Below are 18,602 nucleotides of genomic sequence, written 5' to 3'. Positions count from 1 at the left end.
CCCAGTAGCCTATAGGGTGTACAGTCTAAGATTCTTATTCTGTTTTTTGATATACTGTGTACTTTGAATCAACCTCTATTTTCAGTTGCCTTATTCCACATTACAGCATGGGCCTTACGCTCGCAGAATGATAGATTGTTGTATGTCCCTCCACCCTCAAAAGCAAAACTGGAAGTCACTTGACATTTCTTCATTATACATCTCGGCTCCTTCTCTTTCTAAATATCTGTGTACTGATTGCACTGCCTAGATTTAAGACATGCCTCAAAACTTTGTTTTTCTTTTGCATTTGGGGTAGATTTCTTTAGTGAGTTCACTCCAGATATCAGCTCAAATTTGATCATTTTATGATTACTGTTTCCCAGCGGATCCAACACCATTACCACTCGTACCATGCCCTGTATGCCACTAAGAAAGATTTGTGCTAAATTAGTATTCTGAAAAGGGCATTCTGCATGGAGCACCCTTTACCGAATAGTAGAATAGTAGCTTAGTGTGGATCTCACGCCTAACTTTAGGCGCGGCACTTAAGCCTGCCAAATCATTGTGTAAATGCTGCTGCTCAACTAATGGAAATTTAGCACACAAATGACATTATTCTATAACATTGCGTCTAAATTCTGGGAATGCCCCTGACCTGTCCATCTCTCCTATAGCAATGCCTCCTTTTGAGTTGTGCATTATGAATTTTAGGTGCATTGTTATAGAACTTGGTGTGGAGCAGATCTGTGTAATGCCCAATTATTGCCAATTAAGTACCTGTTTACATCAGTTGATGATGACTAACTAATTAGTTTGCGTGGGGATCTGTGATTTGCACGCAAAATTCTGTGCCAAACTTTTGGGCATCCTATATAGAATCCAGGGGATGGCAATTGAGGCCTGGAAGTATTTGAGACTGCTGTAGCTTTGGGAGATCATGTGTGTGAATGAGCCATTTCTGGTTAAGTAGTGAAGCGTCTGTTTACGCTTTCCAAAAATACTAGGACTAGGGGGCTTGCAATGAAGCTACAATGTAGTAAATTTAAAATGAATCGGAGAAAATGCTTCTTCACTCAACGTGTAATTAAACTCTAGAATTCATTGCCAGAGAATGTGGTAAAGGCGGTTAGCTTAGCGGAGTTTAAAAAAGGTTTGGACGGCTTCCTAAAGGAAAAGTCCATAGACCATTATTAAATGGACTTGGGGAAAATCCACTATTTTTGGGATAAGCAGTATAAAATGTTTTGTACTTTTTTGGGATCTTGCCAGGTATTTGTGGAAACAGGATGCTGGGCTTGATGGACCTTTGGTCTTTCCCAGTATGGTAACACTTATGTACTTATGTAGTATTCTATAAGTATGTGCCTAGATGTATGGTGCCTTTGTTGTGAATGGGCATTCACATGGACAGAGCAAGGGCAGGGCACATAATTACACATATAGATGATAAAACCTTATAATGTATGCGCAATCTTTTGCAAGCTAGGTGCAACATTTACATCAGCTCTGTATAACGAAGTGTCTACTCAAAATATTAATTAAGCCTTAATTAAGCCTTATGATAGCAACATCTATTTTTCTATATAGAATAGGCTTTAAATAAGTGCTTTTCTGGTGCCTACATCTAGGCACCCCATTATAGAATTATCCTCTAAGAGGGTAGTAATTGTATAACGAAGTGTCTACTCAAAATATTAATTAAGACACCTATTTAAGCCTATTTTGAAAAGAAAAGTAGCACCTACTTTTCTTTATAAAATTCTAGTGCTATTGGTCAAAAGGTGCCTTGATTTCTTAGTGTTATTGGTCAAAAGGTGCCTTGATTTCTGGTCTAGACACTTACACCAGCCATGGAGCTTGTGTAAATGCCTGCACCTAGATATTAGCAAGAATGCATGTAAATCATATTTTATAATATACACATGTATTTGTATGTTCTGCCCAAACTCCATCCATGTTCAAGCCCACCATGAAAGCACAAACTATCTATGGATTTTATAAAAGTTGCCTAAAATTGGATGCTGATCCCAGGTTGGTGCCCAAAATAATTAGTTAATGGACTCCAATGATTTAATTATTGGAGCTAGCAATAATTAGTTGACACTAATTATGATTTGGTTTGCTGATCTGGCTTTGCGCTATTCTGTAACAATGGGTGCCTAAATTGGATCACACACAACTCAAAATGGGCATGGCCTTGGGAGGGGCATGGGTGGGTCATGGGCATTCACAAAAGATGTGCACAGTGTTACAGAATAGCAGGGATCCACATCCAATTTGCACGGCAGGCTTTACACAAGGTTTCAGCTGGTGTAAGTCCTCGTGCCCATAGTTGAGTGCCAATTTCAGTGTCCGTAGTTGAGTACCAAACTCAGCACTCAACATTATTCTATAAAGGGTGCTCATTCCAAAGTACCCTTTATATAATAGCATTGTGTGCCAAATTTTGTGGGCACCGAATTTTCAGTGCCATTTTATAGAATCTGGCCTTATATGAACAGTGTACGTACTTTTACACTGATCTGTATAAGAGGTCATTTATATGAATAAAATACTGACATTTACATGTGTTGCCCCCTATGTGTGAATAGCAGTGGGGTGGTCACCAGTGATTTTCAGAGGCATTATCCAGATAATACCTCTGAAAGTCATCAGATAGAATCTGCCAATGCTTAATACACACCTCATCTGCCTTTTTTTTTTTTTTTTTTTTTTTTTTTTTGCAGTTGAGCAACGAGAACCTGCGAATGTAACCCAAAAAGAGGAATCGGCTGGAAATATGGAAGTTGTGCCACCAGAGGAGACTGATAAAGGCCATGTTGAAAATGGGCAGAAAGAGGCTGAAGAAGCCAATGAAGAGATGTCAATGCTAGAAGAAAAAGTGGAAGACCTGGAACAAACAAGTGAACCACAGTCTAATGAAGTTGGATTCAAAAAAGTTTTCAAATTTGTTGGGTTCAAATTTACCATGAAAAAAGAAAAGACAGATAAATCTGAACCTGTGCAATTACTGACTGTAAAGAAAGATGAAGTAGAAGCAAATGGAACACATGAACTTGAAGAAGTCAAGTCGGATATGCCAGAGGAAGCCAAACCAAATGAAGATATGACTGACTTTGTAGATACAACTGACAAAGCATCTCAGAGTACAGATAGCCCAACACACCTGCTTCCTGAGAAGACAGATGAAGCTACTAATGAACCAGCTGAAGCTACTGATGCAGCAGAACAAAAGGAGCCTAACAAATCACCTGAGTCACCAACTAATCCAATAGTCAATGAAACCTCCTCATCCTTTAAAAAGTTCTTCACTCAAGGGTGGGCAGGATTACGAAAAAAGACAAGTTTCAAGAAGTCCAAAGAAGAAGAGCAACAGGTTGCTATGAAAAATGAAAAAGAAGAACAGGAAGAAAAAAAAGAAGTGGCAGATATTCTTGTAGAAGCTGTTGAGGAAAGAGAAGTGGTGGTTGAGAAAGAGAGACCTTCTGGTGAAGAACCACTTCCACAAGAGGCACCTGAAAGTGTTACCAAAGACTCTAGAGTATCATTAAATGAAAATCAAGCTGAGGAATATAACATAATTGAAAATATGGAATTGCCCACTAAAGAGAAATTAGAACAAGCAGAAGAAGAGAAATTACAACAGGATGAAGAAAGGAAAGTATCACCTGCAATGATGACTGAAACCAGTGTAGGAACACTAGACAGGAAAGAAACAGAAATTCTGGTCAGTACTGTTGAGGTCACAGAAAAAGATCAGGTGGCTGACTATAAATTAGCTGTTGGTTCTCTGAACTTTGAGCAATCAAGTGAGGTCATTCCCAAAGTGCAGGAAGTTGAATCCTCAAATGAACTACCAGAGGCTAAAGAAATGTCAGACTCGGTAATTGACTGCCAGATCCAACAAACTGATTCAAGTCCTGAACATACACCTGCCCACAAAACCGTAGAAGGTATTTCCAGTGAAGCTGATTTGTTGTCCTCACAAGAGAAAATTAAATTACAAGGCAGCCCCTTAAAGAAGCTTTTTACAGGCAGTGGTTTGAAAAGGCTTTCAGGAAAGAAACAAAAGGGAAAGAAAGAAGAAGATTCAAAGGTAGAGGAGGCAGCAGAACACTTGCATTCCTCATCTGAACCCTCAGAAAGTCAAGTAGCAGATAAAGGTGATAGTTCACCCTCCTCCCCTGAAGAGTTAGCAGAAGTATCGTCTGTGGAGAAAGCTCTAGTAGATGAAGCACAAATTGCTGAAACTGAAGGCGAAGGAACCACCTCTGATGGAGAGAGGAAAAAAGATGGAATAACAACATGGGCATCATTTAAAAAGTTGGTTACCCCTAAAAAACGTGTTAAAAGGCCTTCTGAAAGTGACAAAGAAGATGAACCTGAAAAACCAAAAAGTGCTACCATGTCTTCTACTGAAAGTGCTGCCTCTGTTGAAAATCAGGAGGAGAACAAAATAAGTGGTGAGGAGCAAAAACCTGACAAAAGCACAGAAGAGACAAAGCGCAAGGTTGATAGCTCTGTCTCTTGGGAAGCTTTAATCTGTGTTGGGGCCTCCAAAAAAAGAGGAAAGAAATATTCAGAGTCTGATGAGGATGAAGCACAAAAGCCTCTTGAAGAAAGTCAAAAGATAGATGATGAAGTAATTAGAAGCAAAGAAGTAGAAGCTCCACCTACCAGTGGCCAAGATATCAATCAAGCACAAGGAAGTTCATCACCAGAACAAGCTGGAAGTCCTTCTGAAGGTGAAGGTGTTTCAACCTGGGAATCATTCAAACGATTAGTGACTCCAAGAAAAAAGTCAAAAACCAAAATGGAAGACAAAAGTGAAGAATCTGCCGCAGCTCTGAATACAGAACATTCTACATCAGATGGTGAGCCTGGAAAAGAAGAATCCTGGGTGTCATTTAAAAAATTAATCCCTGGTCGCAAGAAGAAAAAGTCAGATGGGAAACAAGAATATACTTCTGCTGAAAAAGTTGTAGAGGAGGCTGCAGGGGCAGAAGCTGCTGAAGAAGACTCTGATGTTCCAGCTGTGGTTCCTTTGTCAGAGTATGAGGCAGCTGAGCAGGAAAAGACTGAGGCTTTGCAAGCAATAGATGCTGCGAATATAAAGAGAGAAATTGCTGCGCAAGACGTTAATAATGAGGAACCCAGTGAAGGACTGATGCATGCTGTTACAGTGACACTAGTGGAAGGAGCAAGAGCTGTCACCAGTATTGAAGAGAGATCTCCATCGTGGATAAGTGCCACAGTAACAGAGTCTATTGAACAAGCAAATGAGTGTGAAGAAATACAACAAAGTAGGCATCCAACAGAAACAAAAATCATTGTTGAAGAAACTATTGTTACTAAAACTATTCCACAGACTACAAAAGAAATAAGCGAAGATCTACTTACTAGTGAGATGGAGATAACTCAAGAAGCAGTAACAGCTCTAGAAGAGGCAGCAGAAATATCCTGTGCAGAAGAGACAACAGAAATGGTTTCAGCTGTTTCACAGTTAAGTGAATCACCTGTTACCACTGAAGAAACTACACCTGTTCAAGAGGAAGAAGAGAGTCAAAAAAGTTTAGAAGATCTGAAGAAAGAAACACAGGAAATTCTTCAAGAAGTTGCAGAAAAGGTCAGACTTTCAGAAGAAGCCTGTATGGAAACTGAAGTGAAAGATGAACGAAGTGAAGAAGTGAATATTGTACAATCATCTGTATTTATTGAAGGCTTTGAGCAGAAAGAAGCAAAGACAGCTGAGACTGGGAAAGTAGAATGTTCAAGCAGAAGTACTGAAGGCATAAAGGAAGTTGAAGAAAGCATCAGTGAGGGTGAGTCAAAGATGATTTTTGAGACATACTGTTTGACAGAGAAATGTGTTCCAGAGTTTGGAAATTATGAGGTCAATCATGAAGGTACAATACTATGTGAAAAGCAGAATGACCTACACGAAGAGACAATTAAACATCAAAGTGCAGAAGAAAGAGAAAAAATTCTCAAGGTAGAGAAGAAACAAGATGTGAAAGAAAATATTTTTTATAGCACTACTACAGTAACATCAACAGTTGAGTTACAACCTGAAGTAAAAATGGATATTGAAACAGTTAAGCAGAAACAGAAGACTTCAGCACAACATGATCGACCCACAGTAAATGATGTGGCACAGAGTGAAATTACAGATGAAGGAAGACTGGAAATGGGTTCCAAAAGTGCAAGTGTAGTATGTGAAGCAAAGTCAGAATGCACTAAAGACCTAAGTGAATTGGCAGTATCCTTGTCTAGTTTGAAATCGAAACCTATAGAGGAAGCTCAAGGTAAAGCATCTGTGAAAACTGAAACAATTCAAGAACAGGTGTCATTGGTGAGTGCAATGGAAGACGGCATCACAGAGAAATTTCAAGAAGAAACTTGTCATCAAGGGAAAAGAACAGAGCAGCTTGAACCATTAGTACAAGCTGCAAAACTAATGACAGAAAACAGTGGAACTGAAGAAGTCATCAAACAGGAATCCATGGAGCCTGTAAAAAGTTTGCAAGAGTTGAAACTAGCCCAGAAAAGTGCTGTCATGAGAGAACCAGAAGAAATCAAAGAGAGTGAATGTGAAGAAACATCAGCAGTACTACAGTGTGCTCACACTATTAAAGAAGAAAAGGCTGAAGAGGAACTGTACCATGTTCCAGAAGACCAAACAAAAGTTTTTGATGTTCAGCAAGAGGCTGGGTCGGTGACTGTACTAAAAGAACAAGTTATTAGAAACTGTGAAATCAATGAGGATTTGTGTGACTGTGAAATAAGTGAATTTAAAGGGGTTGCCTGTTCAGTACCAGTGGAAGAAGTTACAGATGGGCTAGAGGATGCAAATGTCACAGAGATACCTAAAGTTGAAAGAAAAGAGGCTCGCAGGGCATCTATTCCAGTGACAGCGGCTGCAGTTGAAGAACAGGTTGTAGCAGAAACTGCAGCACTTATCCAGACATATATGGAAACTGTTAAAACGGTGGATGTAGATGAAGATTTCACTGTTCTCCAAGCAGATGATCAAGCTGCAGAAAGTAAAAAACCTGCAATAGAATCAATGTCCCAAACGGCTGCTACGATAGTTGATGCAGCAATTGAGGCTGCCACGATTGGTTTAAGTGACGTTGGACTTGGTTCCAGCACCCTAGCACAGAAGCATGAAGAATCTGCAGAGAAAGATGCTGAGTTGCAGGAAGAACGAAAACAGAGTCAAGTAGAAGTAGAAATGCAGAAAAACGAATCCACTTTTACTGTCATACAGAAGATTGTTCAGACTACTGTTAAAGTAGAAGAAAAAACAGAAGAGACAATACACACTGAGATATCCAGTGTACCACTTGATGTTAAAACAACTGTAGCACAAGTGCCAGAATTTCAGGAAACCTTGCAGATGGATGAATTAGCTGTGGTCAAATGTACAGAGAAGACTTTAGCAAGTGAAGAAGAGGATGTTCATCAGTCAAATGCCATAAACTATATTGTTGCAGAAAAAGTATCAGAAGAACAAAACTCTGTAGAACACACAAAAGACGAGGACATTTCAGAAGAATCTGGTGTTACCTCCCAGGAACAGAAACTTATACCACAGGCTCAAGTAGGTGAACACGTGCATGAAGATATAAAACAGCTAACCAAAGACGCAAGTGATGTACCAAAAAGAGAACAAGAAGAGCCTTCACAACAGGAAGCAAAACCTAAACTAGTTTCAGAGTGTAAGGGAGAAACACAAACAGAAAAAGTGACAAGTGAGAATCTAGCAGACAGAAGACATGTGGTAGACACAGGTATTTCTAAGGAGAAATCAAGAGAGTTCCAGGACCTTGTGGAACAGAATCTGAAGGTTAAAGATGTTGACCAGTTTGCGGAAACTCAAGAACAGCTGAGTCAGCAAGTGGAAGAAAGGAAGCAAATGCTGAGTCAGACAGAAGCAAAGATGGATGTTTTACACGAAGTGCATAGTCAAGAAGATGAATCTCTTGAGAGGACAAAAGAACAATCTCAATCTACAGAATCCTGAGACTTTGTGAGTGATTTTAATTCTAACAATTTTTTTTATATTGTTGTGGAATATGTTTGATTTAAGAATAATCTAGACTCTGTTGCAGTTTCTACTATTAGATCGCCATCTCATCAGAAATATTAGTTTGGATTTTAAAATGTCAGTCAAAATAACTGCAATGATGTTCACAAAAAGAATCCAGCCACTGGAAATGGTTCAATTTGATATGTTCATTATTTACATTATATTTATAGAATATTTTTCATATATACCAATAATACAGTGCATATTAATATTGAAAAAATAATTTCAGTTAAATGAATATCTTTGGTGCATTATTTCTATGCAAACAGAATTTGTAGTTCCTTTACTGCTCTTTCTCCCTTTTCCCTCCCCTCTCTCACAGTTCTAGAGTCTCCTCTCACTCTTCTCTCAAACATGCAGCTGCCAGTAGTATCAATCCTCTCCCCTCTCTCACTCACACACACACACACTTACTTGAGTTGATCTCCTCACTCTCCCCTCAGCAGATTCCCTCTTTCATCCTAAGCCCCCCCAAGTTGATTTATAACATCCTCCTAACTTCTCTTCCACAATCTCCTGTTTCGTGCTATCGGGCATCCTTGGTATATGTAACTCCCATGGCACCTGGCACAGCATCTGTAGCCCTGTGTTTGCCTCAAAGCACAAAATCACCATGGCACCAGGTAGGCTGCACTGTCATTTTAAAGTGACATGTAAATATCAACAGCATATTTATTTATTTGTTACATTTGTATCCCACATTTTCAACATTTATTATCCTATCTTTACCCATTAAAACCAAAAGGGAAAGGAACACATCTTATTAAACTGAGGCAGATGGGAGTGAGGGGGAAGAAGCCAGGACTAGCAAGCATTCTGTGACCTGGCTTTAATTTTTGTTTATTGTAACCAAAGAGGTTTTATGACGGGGGATGGCATGATGTCAAAAAGTTGAAGCTGTCTCTTCTGCGCAGCCACCGTATTGTGTGGCCCCAAACATTCACAGGTGCTATTGAAAACAATAGTAAAACGTCTGACGTTTATGACTGCCTATGTGTGTATGTGGGTTTTTTTTATTTGACAGCTTTTTTTTTTTATTTGAAAGTCTCCCATATGTAACCCAAGGTTTTTTTTTAACCTCTAGGGTGATCCCCACAACTGGGCTCTGAGGCTCAGGCAGAGCTGGGGTCTTTCTTAAAGCTGCCCCCTACAAAAATTGAGCCTCCCTTGGCTCCAAAAACAAGTCTTCTACTCTGGAGCACCCGCACCTGTGGACCATGGCTCATGCCCCAGGACTACCTCCCCCCCCCCCCCCTCAGGGTATATATGGGAAGATTTCAAATAAAAAGATCCCCCCCCCACACACACACACATGCAGGCAGTCATAAACCTCACAAGTTTGCTATTGTTTTCAATAGCGTCAGCAAGTGTTTGGGGTCACACAATATGGTGGCAAGCTCCTCCCACTGGCTTCAGTCTCGTGTCATATAACCACCTTGATTGTAACCTCAGACACAGTATATACTTGACTACTCCTGGGTGTTTTTGTCTGTCATGTTCTGGAAAGAAGAGACTACACAGCTGGAAAGCTCAGAAATGGTATAATAGAAAAGAGGAGAAATTTTAGGAAACCCAGAACCGTTAGCAGGCTGATAAGCTTTAATGCCTTTTGTGTTAGCACATTTTTCAGTTCTGCTCCGCCTTTGCTGTGGCTCACCAGTACCAGTATTCATTAAGCTGACTGTGTCTGGTGGTACTGTGCAGAAGGAGTGAAGCCTTAGCAGTTTTTACAGTTTTATTAAACTTAGTATACCACATTACATACATTTTAAAAATTGAAGCAGTTTACAGTAAAATCATAAAATACAACTAAATAAAAAAATAAGACATTGAAAGGGAATTACAGTGGTTATAGGAAAACTCACAACACTCCAAACACACACTCAAAGAATAATCATAGGCAATAACAGTAACTCTCTCAAACTAACTGCCTGAAAATGCAGAAACAAACAACTACACACTAACCTCAACTTTCTGGCAGAGATGAAAGAGGGCTGGAGGCAGAGAAACAGCAGACCAAGACAGTTTCTGTGCCTTATTAGCATCCCTCCTCACCTTGGAATGTTGGCACAGTGTGAGAGCAGAAGGGGGGGGGGGGTGGGGATGCTGAAGAGAGGGGTAGTAGAGCAGCAGTTGAAACCAGTGTAGTGCTTCCTGTTTCATTCTGACCGGTCCTTGCCAGAAAGGTTGTTTCATTCTGATGGTAAAGATGAAATATCAGATTTGGAATTGAGAGCTTAGCGGTTATTTCCTGTGTAATAACTAAGGAGGGTTTGGAGTGCTTATTCAGTTAATCAGCTAGCTAGCTAGCCAGCCATAGATGTAATTCCTATAATTCCTACTACTGGTGTCAAGAGCACCCCTTCCCAGAAGAAGAAAACCCTATTATGTGCTTAATGAGAGTGTAAGAGATGAAAGCTAGTCCTTTTTTTTTTTTTTTTTTTATCTCGCCTGCCAGCAGAAAAGGATTTCCTATCAATATCAAAGGGTCCTGAAAGGGGCTCCAGAAGGACACTTTTGCAACAAAAATTGTCAGCCAGAGAATGATAGAAAACTTTCCAACACCTCAATGTAATATAATTTGTAAAAGCAACACCTGACAGTTTTACTTGGATTTAGATATCAGGTTAATTACTCAGTTTTCCATATCCAAGTGCAAGGTGAGTTTATAATGTAATTATCTCTGCCCCAGGGGGCTTACAGTCCAAGCTGTGCCCAAGGTAATGGAGGGCGAAGTGACTTGCCCAAGGTCAGAAAGAGCAACAGTAAGAGATGTGGGAATTTTCACTGCCCTCTCTGGATTTCAGTCCTAAGCTCTAACCAACAGGCTATTGCTCCACATCTGGAGAGCTCACCTTCGAAAGGATATAACCTGGATGAAGTTGTTCCAAAGGGTGGCTACTAACATGGTCGGTGGTCTTTATCATAAAGCATATGGGGATAGACTTAAATAGCTAACACGCTGCTGATATTCAGCTGGTGTCAGTGATTTTTTTTATGGTGCTGATTGCCACAAGCTGAATTTCACCTTGATATCCAATCCTGGGCCTAATCAGGGCACCAGCACTCAATATTTGGGTATTGCCCAGCCACCAGAAGTTAAATCTGGATATGGTGGTGGGAATTCAATAAATGGCATCCAAAGTTAAGCGCCGGGATGATGTGCACTAAGCTAGTATTCTGTAAATGCTTGTTAATGCCACCTAGAATCCATTAGGCATACCACTTTTTATTTTTTTACGACCAAAACTTTAGAATGATCTCCCACCATCCTTCTGTGTCGAACCCTCCCTTAAGACCTTTAAATCTTTGCTTAAGGCTTTTTTCTTTTTTTTTTTTTTTAATTTTTCCAAGCTTTTGGACACAGCAGCAGTGATTTTCTTTATTTTCAGCATTTAATCATTTTAATTTTAGGTGTGTTTGTTCTTGATTTCTTACCTATCGTTAATTGAATTCTTTTCTGAGCTTGGTTTTATGTTATTTTAGGTTTATTGTAAACTGACCTGGCCTGCATGCTCAGAAAGGGTGGTATAGCAAATTTTAATAAGGGGAAAGGGAAGGGAAATGGGACTTGATATACTGCATTTCTGTGATTTTTTGCAACTACATTCAAAGCAGTTTTACATAGTATATATAGGTACTTATTTGTACCTGGGGCAATGGAAGGTTAAGTAACTTACCCAGAGACACAAGGAGCTACAATGAGAATCGAACCCAGTTCCCCAGGATCAAAGTCCGCTGCACTAACCACTAAGCTACTCCTCCAATGAACATAGTAATGAATTGTTATCACCTAACTACCTAATAAGTTTACATGCGGATCTGTGATCCATGCCCAACTTCGGGCAACCTGTACAGAACAGAATCTGGCAGATAGTTGATACTGCTGGTACCTGGATAACTGTCTGGGCATGTTAGAACTGCTATTAGTGCGGTCCAACTTGCTCTTTTGACACAGGCTGTAGATTCAGCAGTTGGCAGCAGGGACCTCTAACATCCCTGGAAGAGACCTCTCTAGAAACTTCAGTCAGGTGGTTTTTAGGAGAACCCACTGAAAACACCTTTGCAGACTCCTAGCGGCCAGTCCTTACCATTTTTTTTTTCTTGCCCACCAACTGTCGTGCCTATTTGAATGGGTTTTCTTAGTGATGGGGAACATTGGCTGGCACCAGAGTCGGTGCAACAAGTGGTTTTCCTAGGTTTTTTTTTTTTTGTTTGTTACATTTGTACCCCGCGCTTTCCCACTCATGGCAGGCTCAATGCAGCTTACATGGAGCAATGGAGGGTTAAGTGACTTGCCCAGAGTCACAAGGAGCTGCCTGTGCCTGAAGTGGGAATCAAACTCAGTTCCCCAGGACCAAAGTCCACCACCCTAACCACTAGGCCACTCCTACACTCCACTCTTGTGGAGAACTTGAAAATAAGCAGTATAAAACATTTTGTACTTCTTTGGGATCTTGCCAGGTATTTGTGACCTGGATTGGCCACTGTTTGAAACAGGATGCTGGGCTTGATGGACGTTTGATCTGTCCCAGTATGGCAATACTTATGTAAAATGTGGCATTATTTCAGTTTTTTGAGGTTTCTCACTCACTAAACACCAATGTTTATTAACATCCAGAACATTTATTACATTACTATTCCAAAATATTCATTACAATATAGATCGTTCTTGGGATTTTCTCATAATTCTACTATTAAACCCCTTACCCCCCCCCCCCCCTTTACTACCCCTATCAAACTATCCAGAGGTCAATATTCCATCCTCATTCTTCTTGATCTTTCCGCTGCTTTTGACACTGTCGATCACAGCATACTTCTCGATACCCTGTCCTCACTTGGATTCCAGGACTCTGCCCTTTCCTGGTTCTCTTCCTACCTCTCCCTCCGCACCTTTAGTGTTCACTCTGGTGGATCCTCTCCTACCTCTATCCCTCTGCCTGTCGGCGTACCTCAGGGTTCTGTTCTTGGTCCCCTCCTCTTTTCTATCTACACTTCTTCCCTTGGTTCATTAATCTCATCCCATGGCTTTTCCTACCATCTCTATGCTGATGACTCCCAAATCTACCTTTCTACCCCTGATATCTCACCTTGCATCCAAACCAAAGTTTCAGCGTGCTTGTCTGACATTGCTGCCTGGATGTCTCAACGCCACCTGAAATTAAATATGACCAAAACCGAGCTTCTCATTTTCCCCCCCAAACCCACCTCCCCGCTCCCCCCATTTTGTATTTCTGTTGATGGCTCTCTCATTCTCCCTGTCTCCTCAGCTCGAAACCTTGGGGTCATCTTTGACTCTTCTCTCTCCTTCTCTGCTCATATCCAGCAGACCGCCAAGACCTGTCGTTTCTTTCTTTACAACATCCGTAAAATCCGCCCCTTTCTTTCCGAGCACTCTACCAAAACCCTCATCCACACCCTTGTCACCTCTCGTTTAGACTACTGCAATCTGCTTCTTGCTGGCCTCCCACTTAGTCACCTCTCCCCTCTCCAGTCGGTTCAAAACTCTGCTGCCCGTCTCGTCTTCCGCCAGGGTCGCTTTACTCATACTACCCCTCTCCTCAAGACCCTTCACTGGCTCCCTATCCGTTTTCTCATCCTGTTCAAACTTCTTCTACTAACCTATAAATGTATTCACTCTGCTGCTCCCCAGTATCTCTCCACACTCGTCCTTCCCTACACCCCTTCCCGTGCACTCCGCTCCATGGATAAATCCTTCTTATCTGTTCCCTTCTCCACTACTGCCAACTCCAGACTTCGCGCCTTCTGTCTCGCTGCACCCTATGCCTGGAATAAACTTCCTGAGCCCCTATGTCTTGCCCCATCCTTGGCCACCTTTAAATCTAGACTGAAAGCCCACCTCTTTAACATTGCTTTTGACTCGTAACCACTCGCCTCCACCTACCCTCCTCTCTTCCTTCCCGGTCACATTAATTGATTTGATTTGCTTACTTTATTTATTTTTTGTCTATTAGATTGTAAGCTCTTTGAGCAGGGACTGTCTGTCTTCTATGTTTGTGCAGCGCTGCGTATGCCTTGTAGCGCTATAGAAATGCTAAATAGTAGTAGTAGTAGTAGTAGTAGTAGTTTACTTCTGGCTACGGGGGTGAGAGAGTCCCAGAATGGAGACCAGGTTTTGCAGAACCTGTCACCGTTCTTATAACCTTTGGGTTTTTAACACCACTGAACAGGCCCACATTTTTTTTTCCCTTCAGTGCCTTGACATGTTGAAGCTACAGTTGCTGCTGCCCTGCTCCTCTCTTGTTGCCTTGGGGTGGTGTTGCCTCTGCTTCTGATACCCTGTTTCACTGTCAGTGCTTCTGCTATAGCTGCCCTGCTCCTTTCTCGGCATGGTGGAATCTCTACACCACAGCTGCATTGCCTTTTCCCTCTTTTGGTATCTTTGGGGGAGGGGAGGGGGAATGTTTCCACTGCTACTGCACTGTGTATCTGTCGAGATATTTTCAGGTGTTAATGTCATTGCTGAGACTTCTCTTCCCTGCTTTATGTGCTTTGGGTTACTATTGCTTCTGTTGCTACCTGCCTTCAGATTTCCTAAAGGTTAGGGTGAGAAACCACCATGTTATAGTTTAAAGTATAGCATGCATTGCTTCCCGCATTGCCTTTCATTAAAAAAAAGCCATATATAGCAAAACAATCTGACAACAACATGAATAGAAAACAAAATGACGTAATGACATGGAACAGAACATTTTTTGCATGCACATTCTGAGCACCAAGTTCCCCAATGCCAGCAGACTTTTTTTCAGTGTGCCTACAGCTGATGCATCCTGCCTTTGCACCAGTATGGCTTACCCCAGGGTCCCTCTACTCTCCACTGTACATTACTGGGTCTCATGCCTCCAATATGACTCATTCCAGTGTTGTAACCCTGTATCCTAATGCAGCCTACAACCTCAAGACAGGCAAGGGGTCTGCCTATAGTGTAATCTAAACCAGGGCCTTAATTTAGGCATTGTAGCAACAGTCTTTGGCCATACACCAGGGCTCCTCCTAGATCCCTCAATCATGGGCCATAAATCTGGCCACTAGATGTCACCATTGTTGAATGACTATTGCTCCTCCTCCTTCTCTTCCTCCAGTCCCATGTGCCCTATAAATGCTGCCTCAGCATTCCAGAGAGAGGAAGAAATGAGCTAGGAATTGAAGCAAGTCTGGCCCTGATGATACCAATTTATAGTTGTCCAGAGAATGAGTAAGGCTTCAGTAACAGCAGTGATCACAAATTATCAGTATTTCACAGACAGAAACCATTTAATTAATTAATAGGCAAAGCAAAATAAAAGTCAAACTCTTTGACATTCATTTACCAGCTCCTGTTTTGGTGGGACACCGTGGGATCTGACTTAATTTTCAATCAGGAAATTCAAAGTTACCGCTGATCCTGCAACTATAACTGGACCAACCTCTGGTTCTGTCATTTCTTAATAAATAATCACAAAAATGTCTGGTTTTTATATTATTTCCTAAAGATCTGACATATAGAATGTTTTTTAATTTTCCATTTAGAAATGTGAAGGGCAGTTCTGTAAGTTGGGTGCTAACATCCACTTGCCCATGGAGCACGTAAATATTTAGAATAAAGGGGTAGAAGGGGAGCAGCTACACCCCCAAACGGATTTTGAATAAATTGGTGCTTATGCGGATCAGCCCTTCAGCTTCACACTGACCCCTGTTTTACAAAAGATCTGCTCTCCCTGACATTAAAACCTGGCTACGCTTCTGGTTTAGAATATTAGTGTAGATGTGCGTATGTATGTATATGCTACCATACCACCTGAGTGCTATTCTGTAAATATGCAACTATTTTTAACACATGTAACCCCACTTTGTTTCAGAGTGTGTTCAGCTCCTACTGTACCTGAGGTTTGTAGTCTGGCAAAATAACTCAAGCTGATGGGCTGATCTGAATAGGCTTGAGGTATTTTGCCCGAGTACAAGCATCAGGTATGGTAGAGCTGAACACACTCTGAAACAAAAGTAGGGTTACACATGTATTTGCAAGAGGTGCTCCCACTTAACACATCTAACTTACAGAACATTATAAAGTACATATCTTTGTCCAGCTATAGAATCACCCCCATAGTGCATTGGAGCATTCTAGAAACTCAGTCTTCGCCCTCCCCCCCCCCCCCCCCCCCCCCAAAGCTTTCCCATTGTGCATTTTGCACTCTCTGAACCTCCCAGTGCAAATGACAGCACAACCTTTCCAAATCTGTTTCAGAAGGAGTGGAATTGAGCTAATTTGCATCACTTAAAAGCAGTATAATTGATGTAGAAAAAAAAAAAGAAAGAAGCAAATTATAAAATAAAGACAAAATGAAAATAATTGGAGATCCACCTCAAAAGACAGAGCAGGGTGCTGAGAAGCAATTAGAAGGCAGATTTAAGCCAGCTCTCTGCCCTTCAGGGAGCCCTCTCAGCTTTCCTACTGAAGGAGGTTCTGAAACCACTGTCCGAAGGAAAATAATTTAGTAAACACTTTTAAGAGATTTTATTTCATTTTTCTCTCTCTCCTTCTTTAGCTGTCCTGCGAAATCTATGCATTGCATCCAGAGAGATCAGAATGTGAAAGCAGCAGCTGTAGCCACAGAGAGGATGGAAACTGCTGAAGGGGGAACGGGATGCTGACCAACTTTTCCAAACTGTGAGCAGAGACCGCCATTGTCCGACAACATTCCTGGAAAACTGTCGACAATCCTGACAGAAATTATCGGGAGCTTTAACCACATTGCCCGTTATTCCTAGAAGCTAATGTTTTGTCTTCCCAAGGCTTTTGGGGGGTTTTTTTTTAAACAAAAACTTTTATTTTTTGCTTGATAAGGTAAAAGAAATGTGATTATTTTAGCGTTTCATTAGATGACTACATTTAACTCAGAAATGAGAGTGTGGGCACCTAGTATCTGAGGATCCAGATTCTCACTGTTAACAGGTTTTCAGAACTGGAGTAATAATTCCTTGTACTTATGTGTATATCCTAAATCTAGTTCTTTTATTGTATATTTTCTTTGCCTTCTTAAACTGGTCCATTTGCCTTACGTGGCATATGAGCTACTTTGTGCACATGATCATGGTGACTGGTGAAGCACAGAGTATGGACTACAGCTGGTCCTTGCGTAGATAAGTGTCGACAATATGACTGAATAAGATTGGAGATGTGGGCTGCAGTTGCTTTTAGCTAAAAAGAACATTCCTGGTCCAAAGGAACAAGTTGTAAAGGTCCTACTGGTGTTTATACACTGATGCTTTAAAATAGTTTCCCAAAGCTGTCGTTAAAAAGACCCTATCCATGTACTGTGTGCACTATAATTGCATTGACTTTCAAAATAGTTTTATACTTTATAAAAAAAACATTTGTTTTTTTGTTTAAAAGGTATTTGATTTCACATAGCTGTGCTCTGGATGAAAGTTAAAAGATTGTAAATCCTATGCTAGATGAAGGACCATAGTGTGCTTTTTGGAATGGCAAATATTTTTCATTTGTATCCACTTGTAAAAGTTCCTCTCTGAGCCAAAATAATAAATAAATAAATAAACCAGACTCGGAATTGATTTAGATATCAGAAAGTGAGAGTTGTTGGTTATATGTTATTAATGACTTTTCACCGTTCTTAATCTCTCTCTCTCTCTCTTTTATATTGGGGTTTCATTATTTGGACTCTCTTTGGGATATTTTGATTTATGAAAAATAAAATCGTTTACATTTGATTCTGTTTGTATTTTTAATTAAGGTGTGGCAGAGACTGGGCTGTTCCTTGCTAATTTTGCTTGCTGGGTTCTTCTTTATTAAGAATTAGCTGCAGATAATGCTGTAGGTACGCACATCTTTAAGTAGTTCACAGGTTGTATAGGAATTCCAGCATAGAAGGGCACTAGATTTTCCTAGGTAAGTAGTATGCTGTAGTGTATATTTGCTAGGTGAAATTTCAGGTGAGGGGATTGCAGTACAAAGATATCAATCCAAACTTCTTAACTGGAAAAGTGATAGTAATTAATGCTCGCCCCTTGCTCTGTTTCTCTGTTATGCACAAGAAGATGCTTTTCTGTATACCTGTGGCTGGCTGCAGCGCACCATTGCAGTGAATGCACTTTGTCGTCATAGTGAATTGGACAAGCCGCATAGCAAAAGTCAACTTAGCTCTGTTGTCCTGCAAAGGGAAGCTTTATAACCTCTGCCCAGACAGTCTTCTCTTAAAGAGGTAGAGAAAAACAGCTTTACTGATAGCAATTAGATGTCTTAACAAAGCTCAGCGTATTCTAAAAGTGCATTTGTAGCAAACCTGCACCTTCTGAGCGCTACCCACAAATTGATTCCAAGAGCTGGCTGAGTATAGGGTGTACTGAGGCTTCCTCATCTGATATTTGAAGCAGCTTTAAATAAGTAAATACATTTTTAATTTTGGGGGAGGGGTAAGCCCAACCTAACTGAAAAATGGCTATTTCCACTAACGTGTATATATTCTTCACAGTGCTTAAATAGCCCATGTTCATATGAAATGTGTAAAAT

At 40.7% G+C, this 18,602-nt stretch overlaps 1 protein-coding gene across 2 annotated transcripts in view; it reads left to right on the top strand.

Moving 5' to 3' along the window:
- The window catches only part of AKAP12 (A-kinase anchoring protein 12), a 264,608-nt gene extending 246,805 nt beyond the window's left edge, over positions 1 to 17,803 (top strand). For both annotated transcript variants that reach the window (XM_030198478.1, XM_030198479.1), the window contains 2 exons: positions 2,709 to 8,014; positions 16,621 to 17,803. In XM_030198478.1, the coding sequence (XP_030054338.1) occupies positions 2,709 to 8,008 (5,300 nt within the window). In that variant the 3' untranslated portion in view covers positions 8,009 to 8,014; positions 16,621 to 17,803. The remainder of the gene's footprint in view (positions 1 to 2,708; positions 8,015 to 16,620) is intronic.
- The last annotated feature ends 799 nt before the right edge of the window (positions 17,804 to 18,602 follow it).

This window comes from Microcaecilia unicolor, chromosome 3 (genome assembly GCF_901765095.1).
Source record: "Microcaecilia unicolor chromosome 3, aMicUni1.1, whole genome shotgun sequence".
Classification (NCBI taxonomy): domain Eukaryota; kingdom Metazoa; phylum Chordata; class Amphibia; order Gymnophiona; family Siphonopidae; genus Microcaecilia; species Microcaecilia unicolor.
This window is presented reverse-complemented; position numbering and strand designations above follow the sequence as displayed.